The 17,782-nt window shown below is 48.3% G+C and overlaps 1 protein-coding gene across 3 annotated transcripts in view; it reads left to right on the top strand.

Annotated features, from left to right (window-relative positions):
• lama5 (laminin, alpha 5) overlaps positions 1–17,782 on the top strand; it is a 280,241-nt gene that overhangs the window by 132,159 nt on the left and 130,300 nt on the right. For all 3 annotated transcript variants that reach the window (XM_036947797.2, XM_090204017.1, XM_090204018.1), the window contains exons 15-34: positions 192–326; positions 1,274–1,411; positions 1,565–1,617; positions 1,734–1,833; positions 3,232–3,284; positions 3,734–3,839; positions 4,486–4,585; positions 4,810–4,966; positions 8,794–8,932; positions 10,239–10,381; positions 10,622–10,725; positions 10,970–11,123; positions 11,457–11,620; positions 12,030–12,138; positions 13,343–13,440; positions 14,244–14,448; positions 14,687–14,813; positions 15,112–15,251; positions 15,551–15,666; positions 16,761–16,972. In XM_036947797.2, the coding sequence (XP_036803692.2) occupies positions 192–326; positions 1,274–1,411; positions 1,565–1,617; positions 1,734–1,833; positions 3,232–3,284; positions 3,734–3,839; positions 4,486–4,585; positions 4,810–4,966; positions 8,794–8,932; positions 10,239–10,381; positions 10,622–10,725; positions 10,970–11,123; positions 11,457–11,620; positions 12,030–12,138; positions 13,343–13,440; positions 14,244–14,448; positions 14,687–14,813; positions 15,112–15,251; positions 15,551–15,666; positions 16,761–16,972 (2,553 nt within the window). The remainder of the gene's footprint in view (positions 1–191; positions 327–1,273; positions 1,412–1,564; positions 1,618–1,733; positions 1,834–3,231; positions 3,285–3,733; positions 3,840–4,485; positions 4,586–4,809; positions 4,967–8,793; positions 8,933–10,238; positions 10,382–10,621; positions 10,726–10,969; positions 11,124–11,456; positions 11,621–12,029; positions 12,139–13,342; positions 13,441–14,243; positions 14,449–14,686; positions 14,814–15,111; positions 15,252–15,550; positions 15,667–16,760; positions 16,973–17,782) is intronic.

Genomic DNA, 17,782 nt, shown 5'->3' with positions numbered 1-17,782 from the left:
ACCACACATTAAACATTTTGTGGAGGTGCCGAACTCTCTACCCAGACCGTTTGGTGGTGATGTTTGAGACTACATTGCCGTCGGAGACGAATCATCCTGTAACTTAATCCTAAATAACTCCTAATTATTTGTAGATTTGTTAAATTGATGCTTTCATGATCTCATGATGTTGTCACTTCCTGTTTACCCAGTGTGCACCTGTGATCCTCGCACCTCCCTGGGCTCCAGCTGCAGTGTGTCGGGTCACTGCCACTGCAGACCCAACTACAGCGGTACCGCCTGTGACCAGTGTGCTCCTGGTTTCTACGGCTTCCCCAGCTGCACGCGTAAGTTGTCCGAGTTCAAACGACATCTCAAAGCCTGATTGGTTGTTAAAATCAGATTGATTCAATATGTTAAAAAAACTCGGTACACTTATTTATAAATATGTTAATGAAGACGTTTCTCTCCAACATTGGATCCTTTGCATTATGTGTTTTTTCTATAGGTAGGCAGGTAGCCTAGGCAGGTAGCCTAGTGGTTAGAGAGTAGAGGCGGCAGGTAGCCTAGTGGTTAGAGTGTAGAGGTGGCAGGTAGCCTAGTGGTTAGAGTGTAGAGGCGGCAGGTAGCCTAGTGGTTAGAGTGTAGAGGAGGCAGGTAGCCTAGTGGTTAGAGAGTAGAGGCGGCAGGTAGCCTAGTGGTTAGAGTGTAGAGGACGCAGCGTAGCCTAGTGGTTAGAGTGTAGAGGTGGCAGGTAGCCTAAGTGGTTAGAGTGTAGAGGTGGCAGGTAGGCTAAGTGGTTAGAGTGTAGAGGCGGCAGGTAGCCTAAGTGGTTAGAGTTTAGAGGTGGCAGGTAGCCTAGTGGTTAGAGTGTAGGGGCGGCCGGTAGCCTAGTGGTTAGAGAGTAGAGGCGGCAGGTAGCCTAGTGGTTAGAGTGTAGAGGTGGCAGGTAGCCTAGTGGTTAGAGTGTAGGGGCGGCCGGTAGCCTAGTGGTTAGAGTGTAGAGGCAGCAGGTAGCCTAGTGGTTAGAGCGTTGGACCAGTAACCGAACGATTGCTAAATCGAATCCCCCGAGCTGACAAGGTTAAAAATCTGTCGTTCTGCCCCTGAACAAGGCAATTAACCCACTGTTCCCGGGAGGCCGTCATTGTAAATAAGAATTTGTTCATAACTGACTTGCCTAGTTAAATTAAGGTTCAATTTTAAAAAGTTTTCTGAATGTAGCTAAATGCTAGCTGGCTATCTCGCTCCACAGCTACTATGCTAATGTGTTAATATCTCTCTCCTCCCTCAGCTTGTCAGTGCTCAGCTGAGGGCTCCAGGTTCAGTAGCTGTGACCAGGTGAGTGGTCAGTGTACCTGTCTACCCAACGTCGTGGGACAGAGGTGTGACACCTGCAGCTCTGGAACCTACGGATTCCCTATGTGCCAAGGTAAGACTTAGAGTCCATCTTGATCTTAAACTTAAACTTGATCTCAATCTTTCAAGTTCAAGTTTCTACTTTATTGTCCCAGAGAGAGAAAGAGAGAGAGTTAAAGAGACGAAGAGATAAACTAAACGATGGGTTACTTTCTCCCCTGAACAGCTGGCACATGCAACCCAGCCGGCTCTGTGCAGAACGAGGTCCTGCCAACTGTTGTAAGTAGCTTACATCTACGGTTCGTTCGGTTTCTAATAAAATATGTTTTAACGAAATGCAACATATATTCTGTACTGTTGTTCATTGTTTAGTCATCTCTACACGTTTTTAACAGGGTTCCTGTGAGTGTCAGCCTTACGTGGAGGGTGTGGCCTGTGACAGGTGTAAACCTCTGTTCTGGAACCTGTCACCTGACACCGTCTACAGATGTTCCAGTAAGAGACATCTGTACACTTCCTGTTTCATCAAAAAGGAGACATCTGTACACTTCCTGTTTTATCAAAAGGAGACATCTTTAGCCTCCCGGGTGGCGCAGTGGTCTACTTGTGCCACCAAATCATATCAAATCAAATCAAATTTATTTATATAGCCCTTCGTACATCAGCTGATATCTCAAAGTGCTGTACAGAAACCCAGCCTAAAACCCCAAACAGCAAGCAATGCAGGTGTAGAAGCACGGTGGCGAGGAAAAACTCCCTAGAAAGGCCAAAACCTAGGAAGAAACCTAGAGAGGAACCAGGCTATGTGGGGTGGCCAGTCCTCTTCTGGCTGTGCCGGGTGGAGATTATAACAGAACATGGCCAAGATGTTCAAATGTTCATAAATGACCAGCATGGTCGAATAATAATAAGGCAGAACAGTTGAAACTGGAGCAGCAGCACGGCCAAGTGGACTGGGGACAGCAAGGAGTCATCATGTCAGGTAGTCCTGGGGCATGGTCCTAGGGCTCAGGTCCTCCGAGAGAGAGAAAGAAAGAGAGAAGGAGAGAATTAGAGAACGCACACTTAGATTCACACAGGACATCGAATAGGACAGGAGAAGTACTCCAGATATAACAAACTGACCCTAGCCCCCCCGACACATAAACTACTGCAGCATAAATACTGGAGGCTGAGACAGGAGGGGTCAGGAGACACTGTGGCCCCATCCGAGGACACCCCCGGACAGGGCCAAACCAAAGACTCTAGGTTCGTGCCCAGACTCTGTCGCAGCCGGCCGCGACGGGAGGTCCGTGGGGCGACGCACAATTGGCCTAGCGTCGTCCGGGTTAGGGAGGGTTTGGCCGGTAGGGATATCCTTGTCTCATCGCGCACTAGCGACTCCTGTGGCGGGCCGGGCGCAGTGCATGCTAACCAAGATTGCCAGGTGCACTGTGTTTCCTCCGACACATTGGTGCGGCTGGCTTCCGGATTGGATGCGCGCTGTGTTAAGAAGCAGTGCGGCTTTGTTGGGCTGTGTTTTGGAGGACGCATGACTTTCGACCTTCGTCTCTCCCGAGCCCGTACGGGAGTTGTAGCGATGAGACAAGATAGTAATTACTAACAATTGGACACCACGAAATTGGGGAGAAAAGGGGGTAAAAACATTTTTTTAAAGGAGACATCTACTCTTCCTGTTTTATCAAAAGGAGACATCTTTACACTTCCTGTTTTATCAAAAGGAAACATTGTGCTTGTTATTGTGAATCATTTATGTAGTAGACTTTGGGTTGACCTGTTTCAAACGTGATAAATTCAGTTTGGGTAGCAGTAGATTCTACTACTTCCTATACTACTTCCTGAAGTGAATGACAAAAATTCATTGTATTTTCTGTGTGTTCCTCCGTCTCCCAGACTGTGAATGCAACGTTGAAGGGACTGTGGCCGGTGTGGCAGAGTGTGCTCAGGTGAAAAGGTTTTTTCTCAACGATTCAACTGATTTATTTGACATGAAGCAGCCAGTAATACTGGCTAGCTACAGTAGAGTTCTGTCACGATACAGATGGAACATACAGTTCAATTAGACCAGTAATACTGGCTAGCTACAGTAGAGTTCTGTCACGATACAGATGGAACATACAGTTCAATTAGACCAGTAATACTGGCTAGCTACAGTAGAGTTCTGTCACGGTACAGATGGAACATACAGTTCAATTAGACCAGTAATACTGGCTAGCTACAGTAGAGTTATGTCACGATACAGATGGAACATACAGTTCAATTAGACCAGTAATACTGGCTAGCTACAGTAGAGTTCTGTCACGATACAGATGGAACATACAGTTAAATTAGACCACTACTTGTTTCAATTCAACGGATCTTTAAAAGTTTTTTTCTTTTTCTCGGGCTCCATCAGAACAACGGCCAATGTCACTGTAAACCCAACGTGTGCAGTGGCACCTGCTCTGTGTGTAAAGACGGATACTTCAACCTGCAGAGTGGCAGCTTCTTCGGCTGTCAAGGTAACCCTTCGACTACTGTCCCACCAACTGAATGTTGCTCTGTCCAGAAGACCCCTGAAGTAGCCCCTCTTGTACAATCTACCAGTAGGCCTATGGTCTCATGAGTCTTCTCTAGTACCCTCTGTGGATTGGCTAGGTACCCCCAGGGATCCTAGTACCCCCTGTGGATAGGCCAAGTACCCCCAGGGATCCTAGTACCCCTGTGGATAGGCTAGGTACCCCCAGGGATCCTAGTACCCCCTGTGGATAGGCTAGGTACCCACAGGGATCCTAGTACCCCCTGTGGATAGGCCAAGTACCCCCAGGGATCCTAGGTACCCCCTGTGGATAGGCCAAGTACCCCCAGGGATCCTAGGTACCCCCTGTGGATAGGCTAGGTACCCCCAGGGGTCCAAGTAACCCAGGGGTCCTAGTACCGCTCGCCAACCCAACATCTTAACCATTAGATCAAGAGAACATCCTCATGGTTCGGGGGCAAAAGTTGGGCTTTACGTGTCTCAAGCAGAGATACCTCGAGAGGGCGAATTCCAAATCTCCTCTGTTACAATAACACCAGTCTGGTGTACTATACATTTTTTTTAATAAACTATAAATGTTGTACAGCAGTATATCAAGTCCTCTAGATGTGTTGGTGTGTGTGTTGCAGGCTGTCAGTGTGACATTGGAGGATCAGTGGGTCAGTCCTGTGGGGAGAGGACCGGGAGATGTCGTTGCAGACCCAACGTGGAGGGATCCAAGTGTAACATGTGAGTGAAAAAGGGGTGTGTCTGTTTGCATCACAGATAGAAAAAAGAAGAAGAGTCCCATTGTCATTTCCTGATCACTTTTTTTTCCCCGAAAGCTTTATTAACCCCCGAGAAACATACGATACCCAATAGGAGGCTTTCTATTTTCATTTACTGAAAATATTATTTTAAACGTAAATTATATATATATTTTTTTAAACCAGCATTCCGTCTCTCCTTTCAAGGCCTCGTCCAGACCACTACTTTCCAGACCTGCACCACCTGAAGTTTGAGATAGAGGAGGGTACCACGCTGGACGGGCGGCCGGTGCGCTTCGGCTACAACCCCCTGGAGTTTGAAGGGTTCAGCTGGAGAGGGTACGCTCAGATGTCCTCCATTCAGGTGAGTCCTCTATACCACATGTATATTAATACCTAGCACATATAGCCTATATCTCTGTGGCTCTGTCCTCCCTTTCCACTGTCTTAGATCTCACACACAGCTGTTATTATGTTTTTTTAAGTGATGTGTAGTTTTATTTGTTAGTAGTAGTAACTGAATTCGTTCCCCCCCCGGGGAAGGAGTTGCTATGTTATCATAGACATCCTCTCTGTGTGTTCTCTGTTATATTCATGACTAATGAATTGTCTTCACTACAACGTGTGTTCAATTCTGCGGTCAACTTAAACCTCAGTCATTCTAAACCCCCTTTTTTTTGCATTTGCAACCATAACTTATTCTTCTGAATAAGTCTCAAGGTTCAATAGGTCGACGTTTTAGGTATAGTGTCCCTGTAGTATAGCTTTAGGAGGACAGCTTGCTTTATGCTTGGGTGATTGATGACGGAAGCTAGCGTGTTTGCATTGTGGTGCTCCCTGTGTGTTTTATGGAGTGGGCGGGAGAGGTGTGTGCTAGGCATAGAGATGGTTAGAGGGCACACGTGAGTCACAAAGCCCGTTTTAACATGGGCAGCGCCATTGAAGGCTATCACCATTTATGGTCAACTGGGTGGGACTTCCTGTGGGTTAAGTAGGAATCCCACCGGAGGGATCAGCCAATGAATTATACTCCTTAGAAAAACATCCCAGGGCCTCCGGTTTTGCGAACCCTGGTCTGTAGGCGTCACTACAGACCAGGGTTTGATCCCAGGCTGTATCACAGCGGTCTAATGCATTGCGTCGCAGTATTGAGGCGTCACTACAGACCAGGGTTCGATCCCAGGCTGTATCACAGCGGTCTAAGGCATTGCGTCGCAGTATTGAGGCGTCACTACAGACCAGGGTTCGATCCCAGGCTGTATCACAGCGGTCTAAGGCATTGCATCGCAGTATTGAGGTGTAACTACAGACCAGGGTTCGATCCCAGGCTGTATCACAGCGGTCTAAGGCATTGCGTCGCAGTACTGAGGCGTCACTACAGACCAGGGTTCGATCCAGGCTGTATCACAGCCGTCTAAGGCATTGCGTCGCAGTATTGAGGCGTCACTCCAGACCAGGGTTCAATCCCAGGCTGTATCACAGCGGTCTAAGGCATTGCATCGCAGTATTGAGGCGTCACTACAGACCAGGGTTCGATCCCAGGCTGTATCACAGCGGTCTAAGGCATTGCATCGCAGTATTGAGGCGTCACTACAGACCAGGGTTCGATCCCAGGCTGTATCACAGCGGTCTAAGGCATTGCATCGCAGTATTGAGGCGTCACTACAGACCAGGGTTCGATCCCAGGCTGTATCACAGCGGTCTAAGGCATTGCATCGCAGTATTGAGGCGTCACTACAGACCAGGGTTTGATCCCAGGCTGTATCACAGCAGTCTAAGGCATTGCATCGCAGTATTGAGGCGTCACTACAGACCAGGGTTCGACCTTGACTCGACCTTTGCCGACAAGATTGAAATTGAGGAGAAAAAAGGGGTTGAAATATTAAGATAACAGACATCCCAGCACTGCAGGTAACAGTAAGAATAACGCAACAAGAAATAGATACTTTAAAATAAAGCCTTCACTGGTTGCTGCCGATGCTGTCGCAGAAGTCTTCAATGGCAGAGCGGATGTGTGGCCTCTTTTCATCTCTATGGGGCTTTATGGTTGGCTTTGGCTGCAGTGGTGGTGGTATGGTATTAAGGAGTGGTGCTGGTGGTGTGGTATTAAGGAGTGGTGCTGGTGTGGTATTTAGGAGTGGTGGTGGTGTGGTATTAAGGAGTGGTGCTGGTGTGGTATTTAGGAGTGGTGCTGGTGTGGTATTAAGGAGTGGTGGTGGTGTGGTATTTAGGAGTGGTGCTGGTGTGGTATTTAGGAGTGGTGCTGGTGTGGTATTAAGGAGTGGTGGTGGTGTGGTGTTAAGGAGTGGTGCTGGTGTGGTATTAAGGAGTGGTGGTGGTGTGGTATTAAGGAGTGGTGCTGGTGGTGGTGTGGTATTAAGGAGTGGTGCTGGTGTGGTATTAAGGAGTGGTGGTGGTGTGGTATTAAGGAGTGGTGCTGGTGTGGTATTAAGGAGTGGTGGTGGTGTGGTATTAAGGAGTGGTGCTGGTGGTGGTGTGGTATTAAGGAGTGGTGCTGGTGTGGTATTAAGGAGTGGTGGTGGTGTGGTATTAAGGAGTGGTGCTGGTGGTGTGGTATTAAGGAGTGGTGCTGGTGTGGTATTTAGGAGTGGTGCTGGTGTGGTATTAAGGAGTGGTGGTGGTGTGGTATTAAGGAGTGGTGCTGGTGTGGTATTTAGGAGTGGTGCTGGTGTGGTATTAAGGAGTGGTGGTGGTGTGGTATTAAGGAGTGGTGCTGGTGTGGTATTAAGGAGTGGTGGTGGTGTGGTATTAAGGAGTGGTGCTGGTGGTGGTGTGGTATTAAGGAGTGGTGCTGGTGTGGTATTAAGGAGTGGTGGTGGTGTGGTATTAAGGAGTGGTGCTGGTGTGGTATTAAGGAGTGGTGCTGGTGTGGTATTAAGGAGTGGTGCTGGTGGTGGTGTGGTATTAAGGAGTGGTGCTGGTGTGGTATTAAGGAGTGGTGGTGGTGTGGTATTAAGGAGTGGTGCTGGTGGTGTGGTATTAAGGAGTGGTGCTGGTGTGGTATTAAGGAGTGGTGCTGGTGTGGTATTAAGGAGTGGTGGTGGTGTGGTATTAAGGAGTGGTGCTGGTGGTGGTGTGGTATTAAGGAGTGGTGTTGGTGTGGTATTAAGGAGTGGTGCTGGTGTGGTATTAAGGAGTGGTGCTGGTGTGGTATTAAGGAGTGGTGTTGGTGTGGTATTAAGGAGTGGTGTTGGTGTGGTATTAAGGAGTGGTGCTGGTGTGATATTAAGGAGTGGTGTTTGTGTGGTATTATGGAGTGGTGCTGGTGTGGTATTAAGGAGTGGTGTTGGTGTGGTATTAAGGAGTGGTGTTGGTGTGGTATTAAGGAGTGGTGTTGGTGTGGTATTAAGGAGTGGTGCTGGTGTGGTATTAAGGAGTGGTGTTGGTGTGGTATGATGGAGTGGTGCTGGTGTGGTATTAAGGAGTGGTGGTGGTGTGGTATTATGGAGTGGTGCTGGTGTGGTATTAAGGAGTGGTGGTGGTGTGGTATTAAGGATTGGTGCTGGTGTGGTATTAAGTAGTGGTGGTGTGTGTTATTAAGGAGTGGTGTTGGTGTGGTATTATGGAGTGGTGCTGGTGTGGTATTATGGAGTGGTGCTGGTGTGGTATTATGGAGTGGTGCTGGTGTTGTATTAACTAGTGGTTTGCTTTCTTCCCTCTCTATCCCTTCGTTTTGCCCTCCCCTCTCCTCCTCTCCCCTCTTCTCCCTCCCCTCTCTCCCCTCCCTCCCCTCCCCTCCCTCCCCTCCTCCCCACCCTCTCCCCTTTCCTCACCCTCCCTACCCTCTTCTTACTCCCCCCTCCCCTCCCTCCCCTCTCTCCCCTCCCCTCCCTCCCCTCCTCCCCACCCTCTCCCCTCTCCTCACCCTCCCTACTCTCTCCCCTCCCACCTCTCCATCTCTTTTCCTCCTCCCTGCCCTCTTCTTACTCCCCCCTCCCCTCCCTCCCCTCCCTCCCCTCCCCTCCCTCCCCTCCTCCCCACCCTCTCCCCTTTCCTCACCCTCCCTACCCTCTTCTTACTCCTCCCTCCCCTCTCTCCCCTCCCTCCCCTCCCCTCCCTCCCCTCCTCCCCACCCTCTCCCCTCTCCTCACCCTCCCTACCCTCTCCCCTCCCACCTCTCCATCTCTTTTCCTCCTCCCTGCCCCCCACCCCTACGTGTCATCCCCCCAGTCCAAGGTGGTGGTTCAAGTCTCGGTCAGCTCTCCGGACCTGTTCCAAATAGTCTTGCGCTACGTGAATCGGGGTGGCCTGGACATGAGGGGCAGGGTGTCCGTCCTGGAAGACGGGAAGAACTTCATGTGCGGTAACTGTAAGTGTAAGACTCTGTACTATCCTACCCTTAGTGCACTATATGGGGAAAAGGTCCAATGGGACACAGCCTTCCTCTCCCCAGCCTCTCCTCCTCTTTCTCTTCCAATTATGCTGCTCTCTTTTCGCTCTTCCTCCCCTCGCTCTCTTCTCCTCATGGATGGTCATAGTGGCCTCTCCCAGAGGCAGCTGGTGATTGGTTGGTATTGGCATGTAGAGGCAGGGTTTAGAGCTGGCTGTGGGTGAACTTCCTGTCGCGGTTCAAGGGTTTCTGAGGAACTGAAAATCCTGACCTCTGACCCCTCAACCTCCCAAACCCCATAGTCCTCTAACCTCCTATACTATCACAGTTTTTTTTTAACTCAGACCTTATCTTTTGCTATACCTCTTTCCCCTCCTCTTCCTCACGCTTCTCCTCCCCCTCCTCTTCCTCCTCCTCATCCTCCTTCACCTCTACTCCCCATCCTCCTCCTCTTCATCCTCCCCTTCTCCTCCTCTTCCCCTTCCCCCTCCTCTTCCTCCTCCTCCTCCACCTCTACTCCCTCCCCTCCTCCTCTTCCTCCTCCTCCTCCTCCTCCTCCACCTCTATTCCTCCTCCTCCTCCACCTCTACTCCTCCTCCTCCTCCCCCCTTCCTCCTCCTCTTCCTCTTCCTCCTCCTTCAGTACTGTATTTACTGAGTGGATCTACAGTACTGTATTTACTGAGTGTGGATTTACAGTACTGTATTTACTGAGTGGATCTACAGTACTGTATTTACTGAGTGTGGATTTACAGTACTGTATTTACTGAGTGTGGATCTACAGTACTGTATTTACTGAGTGGATCTACAGTACTGTATTTTCTGAGTGTGGATTTACAGTAATGTATTTACTGAGTGTGGATCTACAGTACTGTATTTACTGAGTGGATCTACAGTACTGTATTTTCTGAGTGTGGATTTACAGTACTGTATTTACTGAGTGGATTTAAAGTACTGTATGTACTTCATGCTCTCTTGATAAGTCTACAGATTTTCCTATTCTCTAATAAACCACTCCATATAAGGAGTTCCCTCAGAGGAAATATAAAGTGATTTGATTTTAATTTAATTTAATTCATCTCTGCGTCTGGACCTCAATCAACCTCTCCCTCTCTCTCTCTCTGTTTCATGACTCTCTCTGTTTCTCTCTCTCTGTCTCTCTCTCTCTCTCTCTCTCTCTCTGTCTCTCTCTCTCCCTCTCTCTGTCTCTCTCTCTCTCCCTCTCTCTCTCTCTCTCACTCTCTCTCTCTCTCTCTCTCTCTCTTTCTCCTTCTCCTCTCTCCCAGGCTCAGAACAGTCCAAACAGATCGTGTTTGCCCCCAGCTCAGAACCTACCTTTGTCAACGTGCCCCAGAATAACTTTGTGGAGCCGTTTGTTCTGAACCCTGGTACCTGGACCGTGGTCATTGAGGCCGAGGGCATACTGCTGGTGAGAACCGTGTGTATGTTATATACTGTATGTGTTGCAGGCAGCAGAACCATAGTCCATTTATGTTAGAACGTTTGAATCGTTTTTTTTCCATTAGAGACAGAAAGGATTATTTTTTTCACCCCCCTGTGTCTCCGTGACGGTCAATTTAACACGCCATAATGATGTATGGGATTTAAATGGAGGTGTGCTGTAATCTGTAACATACGCCTTCGTTAATAACATCCTGTTGTTGTACAGGACTATCTGGTGCTCCTGCCCAGTGCGTTCTATGAGGCCCCCGTGCTGCAGACCAAAGTGACTGAGCCGTGCTCCTACGGCGCGGCGCCAGGTGCCAGCCATAAGTAAGTGGTTGACGTGGACGTTGGCTTCTTCCCTCTGTAGAAATACTTATAAGGAGATTACTCTTCCCAGTCGAGGCTCACTCTTGAATGACGCGAAGATAAATGATAGGTTAAATATTGCTGTTAGATACACTGTGTAATTGGATCCTGTGGTATTACTAAAGTAGAACTAACCTGTCTCTCTGTGTCTCTCCCTGATAGCTGTCTGATAAACTACCTGTCTCTCTGTGTCTCTCCCTGATAGCTGTCTGATCTACAAGTATCTGTCTCTGGATGGGTTCCCCTCCATCTCTGGTAACGATGCCAGCTGCCGGTTCGACAACCACCTGCCCAGACCCTGTCACCAGGAGAGGATCACCCCTCGCCACCCCGACATGGCCGTCTGCAGCGGTAGCGATGTCAGTATAAACGGGAGAGGGTTGTGCGTGCGTGCGCGTGTGTGTGTGTGTGTGTGTGTGTGTGTGTGTGTGTGTTTGTGTGTGTGTGTGCGTGCGCGCGCGTGCCGTGTCGTGTGTGAGAAAGAGAGAGAGCCTGGTTGTAAGTGTGGCCGTGCATTTGACGGTGTACGTAAGTGAAATGACAGAACACTGACTGTAAAAAACACGTCTCCTCTGTCCTGTCCCAGCTAAATGTCCAGATGCATAGCTGGGTTAACACTGACTGTCTCTCCTCTCTCAGCTAAATGTCCAGATGCATAGCTGGGTTAACACTGACTGTCTCTCCTCTCTCAGCTAAATGTCCAGATGCATAGTCGTGTGCCCCGTCCCGGGGACTATGTGCTGGTGCTAGAATACGCCAGTGAGGAGGAAGCACCACAGACCATCTCTGTGTCCGTCAACACACCTGGCGGAAGGACACACCAGCACCACGTCACGGTGCTGCCCTGCAAATACAGGTGTGTGTGTGTGTTTGCAGAGGCCCTATGTGTCATTTTGTATACAGACTAGTTGTTGCTATCAAAAAATACTACTGGCTGCCATTGGTGTTTCATGAACGGATGTTATCTATTCTCAATGTGTAGCTTGACTGATCTCTCATATCTCTCTCTCCTCTCTCTCTCTCCTCTCTCTCTCTCTCTCTCTCTCTCTCTCTCTCTCTCTCTCTCTCTCTCCTCTCTCTGTCTCTCTCTCTCTCCTCTCTCTGTCTCTCTCTCTCTCCCCTCTCTCTCTCTCTCTCTCTCTCTCTCTCTCTCTCTCTCCCTCCCTCCCTCTCTCTCTCTCTCTCTCTCTCTCTCTCTCTCTCTCTCTCTCTCTCTCTCTCTCTCTCTCTCTCTCTCTCTCTCTCTCTCTCTCGTCTGTGTGTAGTTTCCTGTGTCGGGTGGTGACCATCGATGAGATGAACCGTGTGGCTGTCTTCACCCTGTCCACTGATGCTGAGGTCCAACTGATTGCTGACAGAGCCAGTTTCTTCCTGGTAAGAGGTTGAACACGATACGGTCAAACACAGAGCAGAAGACGGGTCTCTCTCTTTTCTCCTGAAGTGTCCTGAAAATAAATCCCTGATATGTGGAAAGTCCCTTTATCCCTACACCAAACAACTTATAACTTGGTGAGGAATAGTGAACGAGTGCATACTTCAGGGGGAAAAGGAGAGATTATTGGGACACAGCCATCGTTTGACTTTCGGATCGTGAATGGGAGCAGAGGGGTCGAAACAGCTAATCAGTTTCATTTCATTCTGAACAGAACCACCATTTTTTGGAGGGTCCGTTCCACTCTTCCTACCAGAGTAATAAAGTTCTGAACCGGTTCGAATACATTTAACTCATTCATGTGTTATAATAATATGTTATAATGTGTTATAATGTGTTATAATGTGTTATAATGAGTTATAATGTGTTATAATGTGTGTTATAATGCGTTATAATGTTTCGGTTATTAGTAGGTATATCATTACTTCACTGAATTCTATCATTATATACCAGCTAGAGACCTACGGAGGAGCGGCTAATGTGGAGGAACATCCAAGTGTTCGGCTCAACACCGAGGCTAGCTAAAATCCCTGGGCTCAACACCGAGGCTAGCTCAATACCCTGGGCTCAACACCGAGGCTAGCTAAAATCCCTGGGCTCAACACCGAGGCTAGCTCAATGCCCTGGGCTCAACACCGAGGCTAGCTAAAATCCCTGGGCTCAACACCGAGGCTAGCTCAATGCCCTGGGCTCAACACCAAGGCTATCTAAAATCCCTGGGCTCAACACCGAGGCTAGCTCAATGCCCTGGGCTCAACACTGAGGCTAGCTCAATGCCCTGGACTCAACACCGAGGCTATCTCAATGCCCTGGACTCAACACCGAGGCTAGCTCAATGCCCTGGGCTCAACACTGAGGCTAGCTCAATGTCCTGGACCAGAGCTAGCTAGCTAACAAACTTGTGTGTGCAGCAACACCAGAATTCAAAACACGTCTTAACTTTTTTTTGTAGTTAATTAAATCCAATGTGAAATGTGATAACTTTAGTATCCTTAAACTAGTCTAGAAAACTAGCTGGCAGACAGACACTGGATGGAGAAGTTTCTCCTGGCAGACAGACACTGGATGGAGAAGTTTCTGTGGGAAGACAGAGTGAGTACTAGGTTTTTTTTGTGGGATTGAAACTTTTGGTGATCTTTCCTCCAGCACAAAGTGTACCTGGTTCCCCGGGAGCAGTTTATCATGGACTACCTGGAGACTAAAGTCCACTGCATCAGCACACATGGACTGTTCTCACCTGACAGGTAACCAGACAGACCCTTCTCACCTGACAGGTAACCAGACAGACCCTTCTCACCTGACAGGCAACCAGACAGACCCTTCTCACCTGGCCGGTAACCAGACAGACCCTTCTCACCTGACAGGTAACCAGACAGACACTTCTCACCTGACAGGTAACCAGACAGACCCTTCTCACCTGACAGGTAACCAGACAGACCCTTCTCACCTGACAGGTAACCAGACAGACCCTTCTCACCTGGCCGGTAACCAGACAGACCCTTCTCACCTGACAGGTAACCAGACAGACCCTTCTCACCTGACAGGTAACCAGACAGACCATTCTCACCTGACAGGTAACCAGACAGACCCTTCTCACCTGACAGGTAACCAGACAGAAGGGATTCAGGCTCTGAAGACGTAATATGTTGTGGAGTCCGACCAATCACTGAACTCCTGATCCAAGTCCCCAGGTGCTACATACTTACATTAACTATTATCCACTATTTAATTTTCTCTTCCCCTCTCCTCCCTCACTCCTCCTACCCCCTCCCTTCCTCTCGCTACCTCCTCTTCCCTCTCCTCTCCTCTCTCCTCCCCTCCCCTCTCTCCTCTCATCTCCTCTCCTCTTCCTCCTCTCCTCTTCCTCCTCTGCTGTCCTTCCTCTCCTCTTCCCTTCTCCTCCCTCCCTCACTCCACCTCTCCTCTCCTCTCTCTACCTCCTCTTTCTCTACCCCCTCCCTCCTCTCCTCTCCTCTTCCCCTCTCCTCCTTCACTCCTCTACCCTCTCCCTCCCTCCTCCTCTCTTCCTCTTCCTCTCCCAATCCAGCTCGTCCTGTATCCCGTCTAGGTTCCAGACCCCCTCTGATTCGCTGGTGTTGAAGGAAGGTCAAGGGTCATCTGTCCAGGAGCCTGTCCTGGCCTCCCCTGCTGACCCCCCTGTGGGTCCAGCCGACACCATTCCCTGGGCCAGCGGAGACCGTCCTCCCACCGCAGCGGATGACGTGGACCATGTCCGCCTTGATTCCGCTCAGGTAATCCTTCATCATTTCATTCAGGTACCTGGTCTACGACATTTTATTTTGTCTTTATTTTTATTTTTTTACAGGAGATCTACTAAGGTTGAGAACCTATGTTCTAGAAAGACCTCACATTGGATGTTATTGAAGTATTCGTTGACAGTCACACAATAAAATCCAATTCACTAATAGTTTTCTGCGGAACGATTCCAATGTCACGCGGTCATGATGGTTCTGTCTTCCTGCCCTCCAGAATGCAGCAGTGTACTCTGGTCGTGTCCAAACTCTGGGTCGTTACGTGTTCATCCTCCACTACCACCAGCCCCTCCACCCCACCTACCCTGTCCAGGTCTTCATCAACGGTGGACGCATCTGGCAAGGTGAATATCTCTCTATATCAATAGTTATACTATCGCTGTTAAAAGATTGTGATCAAGTCCTTAAATGAGCAAAATACAGAACGCAGGAAAAGTCAGAAAATCACAATTATCTTTTGACAGTTGAATTTGAATCTTTTGACAGATAAATTTAAATATTTTGACAGTTGAATTTGAATCTTTTGACAGATAAATTTAAATATTTTGACAGTTGAATTTGAATCTTTTGACAGTTAAATTTAAATATTTTCACAGTTGAATTTCAATCTTTTGTAATCTTTTTGTAATCTCCATCCTCCAGGCCATGCCAACGCCTCCTTCTGTCCCCATGGTTACGGTTGCCGTAGCGTTCTGATCTCGGAGAACCAGATCATTCTGGACGTGACGGACAACGAGATCTTCCTGACCGTCCAGGTCCCTGATGGAAAAACACTCTGGCTGGTGAGTTAGTCTAGAAACACTAAGAGAAAATGTCTTTATTTTTTATAAGTGAAAGACAAGCGAAGATTGAAATGAATCCATAGAGCTTGTGGTTGTTGTCCATTTCAATTTCAGTTGTCTGCTTGCAGAGCTTAACATCTATTTCAGTACAGAGCACTGGAAAGTGTAGATAGAGGTGTATAAAGACTGTGAAGTTCTAACAACGTGTGTGGTGTGTGTGTGTGTGTGTGTGTGTGTGTGTGGTGTGTGTGTGTGTGTGGTGTGTCTGTGTGTGTGTGTGTGTGGTGTGTGTGTGTCAGGACTATGTTCTGGTGGTCCCAGAGAGCAGCTACAGCTCCAGTTATCTGTCTGAACAACCTCTGGACAAATCATATGACTTCATCAGCAACTGTGGCCAGAACAGCTTCTACATCCAGTGAGTTTACTGTACAGCATGTCTGATGTAAAAGAAAAGCTAATAAAAGATAGATTATGTGTTGTGGCTGAGAATATATACTTTACTATTATATTATTATACTATATACTTGCTCAAATGTAATTTCAGTACCCAGAACCAAATCTCACCTGGTCAGTAGCTGGACAGCTAATCATCTGTCTAGAGACTAACTACAGACTAACTACTGACTAACTACAGACTAACTACAGACTATCTAGAGACTAACTAGAGACTAACTAGAGACTAACTAGAGACTAACTACAGACTAACTAGAGACTAACTACAGACTAACTACAGACTATCTAGAGACTAACTAGAGACTAACTAGAGACTAACTACAGACTAACTACAGACTAACTACAGACTATCTAGAGACTAACTACAGACTAACTACATACTAACTACAGACTAACTACAGACTAACTACATACTAACTACAGACTAACTAGAGACTAACTAGAGACAACTAGAGACAACTAGAGACTAACTAGAGACTAACTACAGACTAACTACAGACTAACTACAGACTAACTAGAGACTAACTAGAGACAACTAGAGACTAACTACAGACTAACTACAAACTAACTGCAGACTAACTACAGACTAACTACAGACTAATTAAAGACTAACTAGAGACTAACTAGAGACAACTAGAGACTAACTGCAGACTAACTACACTATCTAGAGACTAAATTGAGACCAACTACAGACTAACTACACTATCTAGAGACTAACTACAGACTAACTACAGACTAATTAAAGACTAACTACAGACTAACTACACTAACTACAGACTAACTACACTAACTAGAGACAAACTACACTAACTACAGACTAACTACAGACTAACTACAGACTAACTAGAGACTAACTACACTAACTAGAGACTAACTACACTAACTAGAGACCAACTAGAGACTAACTACACTAACTAGAGACCAACTAGAGACTAACTAGAGACTAACTAGAGACTAACTAGCTCAAATGTGAATACCTCTCCCTCTCTCTCTCTCTCACTCTCTCTCCCCGCTCTCTCTCCACCCCCCCACCCCCCCCCCCCCCCCTCTCTCCAGTCCTGCCACAGCCTCTCCATTCTGTCTTGGTTCAGCCATCTCTCTCTCTGCGTTCTTCAACAACGGTGCCATGCCCTGCGGGTGCCATGAGGTGGGCGCGGACAGCGATACCTGCCAACCCTTCGGCGGGCAGTGCCAGTGCAGACCTAACGTCATCGGCAGGGACTGCTCACAGTGTGCCACGGGCTACTGGGGGTTCCCCAACTGTAGACGTGAGTCACTACAATACGAGGCCTGGCTGAGAGAAGAGATTGGGAGGAGACTGGGATAAGGGAGGAGACTGGGATAAGGGAGGAGACTGCGATAAGGGAGGAGACTGGGATACGGGAGAAGACTGGGATAAGGGAGAAGACTGGGATAAGTGAAGAGACTGGGATAAGGGAGGAGACTGGGATAAGGGAGAAGACTGGGATAAGGGAGTAGACGGGGATAAGGGAGTAGACGGGGATAAGGGAGGATTCTGGGATAAGGGAGAAGACTGGGATAAGGGAGAAGACTGGGATAAGGGAGGAGACGGGGATAAGGGAGAAGACTGGGATAAGGGAGGAGACTGGGATAAGGGAGAAGACTGGGATAAGGGAGGAGACGGGGATAAGGGAGAAGACTGGGATAAAGGAGGAGTCTGGGATACGGGAGAAGACTGGGATAAGGGAGAAGAGTGGGATAAGGGAGGAGACGGGGATAAGGGAGGAGACTGGGATACGGAAGGAGACTGGGATAAGGGAGAAGACTGGGATAAGGGAGGAGACGGGGATAAGGGAGGAGACGGGGATACGGGAGAAGACTGGGATAAGGGAGAAGACTGGGATAAGGGAGGAGACTGGGATACGGGAGAAGACTGGGATAAGGGAGAAGACTGGGATAAGTGAAGAGACTGGGATAAGGGAGGAGACTAGGAGACTGGGATACAGGAGGAGACTGGGATAAGGGAGGAGACTAGGAGACTGGGATAATAGAGGAAACTGGGATAAGGGAGGAGACTGGGATAAGGAAGGAGACTAGGATCAAATCAAATGTATTTA

This window comes from Oncorhynchus mykiss, chromosome 16 (assembly GCF_057628025.1).
Source record: "Oncorhynchus mykiss isolate SJ-2025 chromosome 16, ASM5762802v1, whole genome shotgun sequence".
Lineage (NCBI taxonomy): Eukaryota > Metazoa > Chordata > Actinopteri > Salmoniformes > Salmonidae > Oncorhynchus > Oncorhynchus mykiss.
The sequence above is the reverse complement of the archived record's forward strand: the minus strand, read 5'-3'. Positions and strand labels throughout refer to the sequence as shown.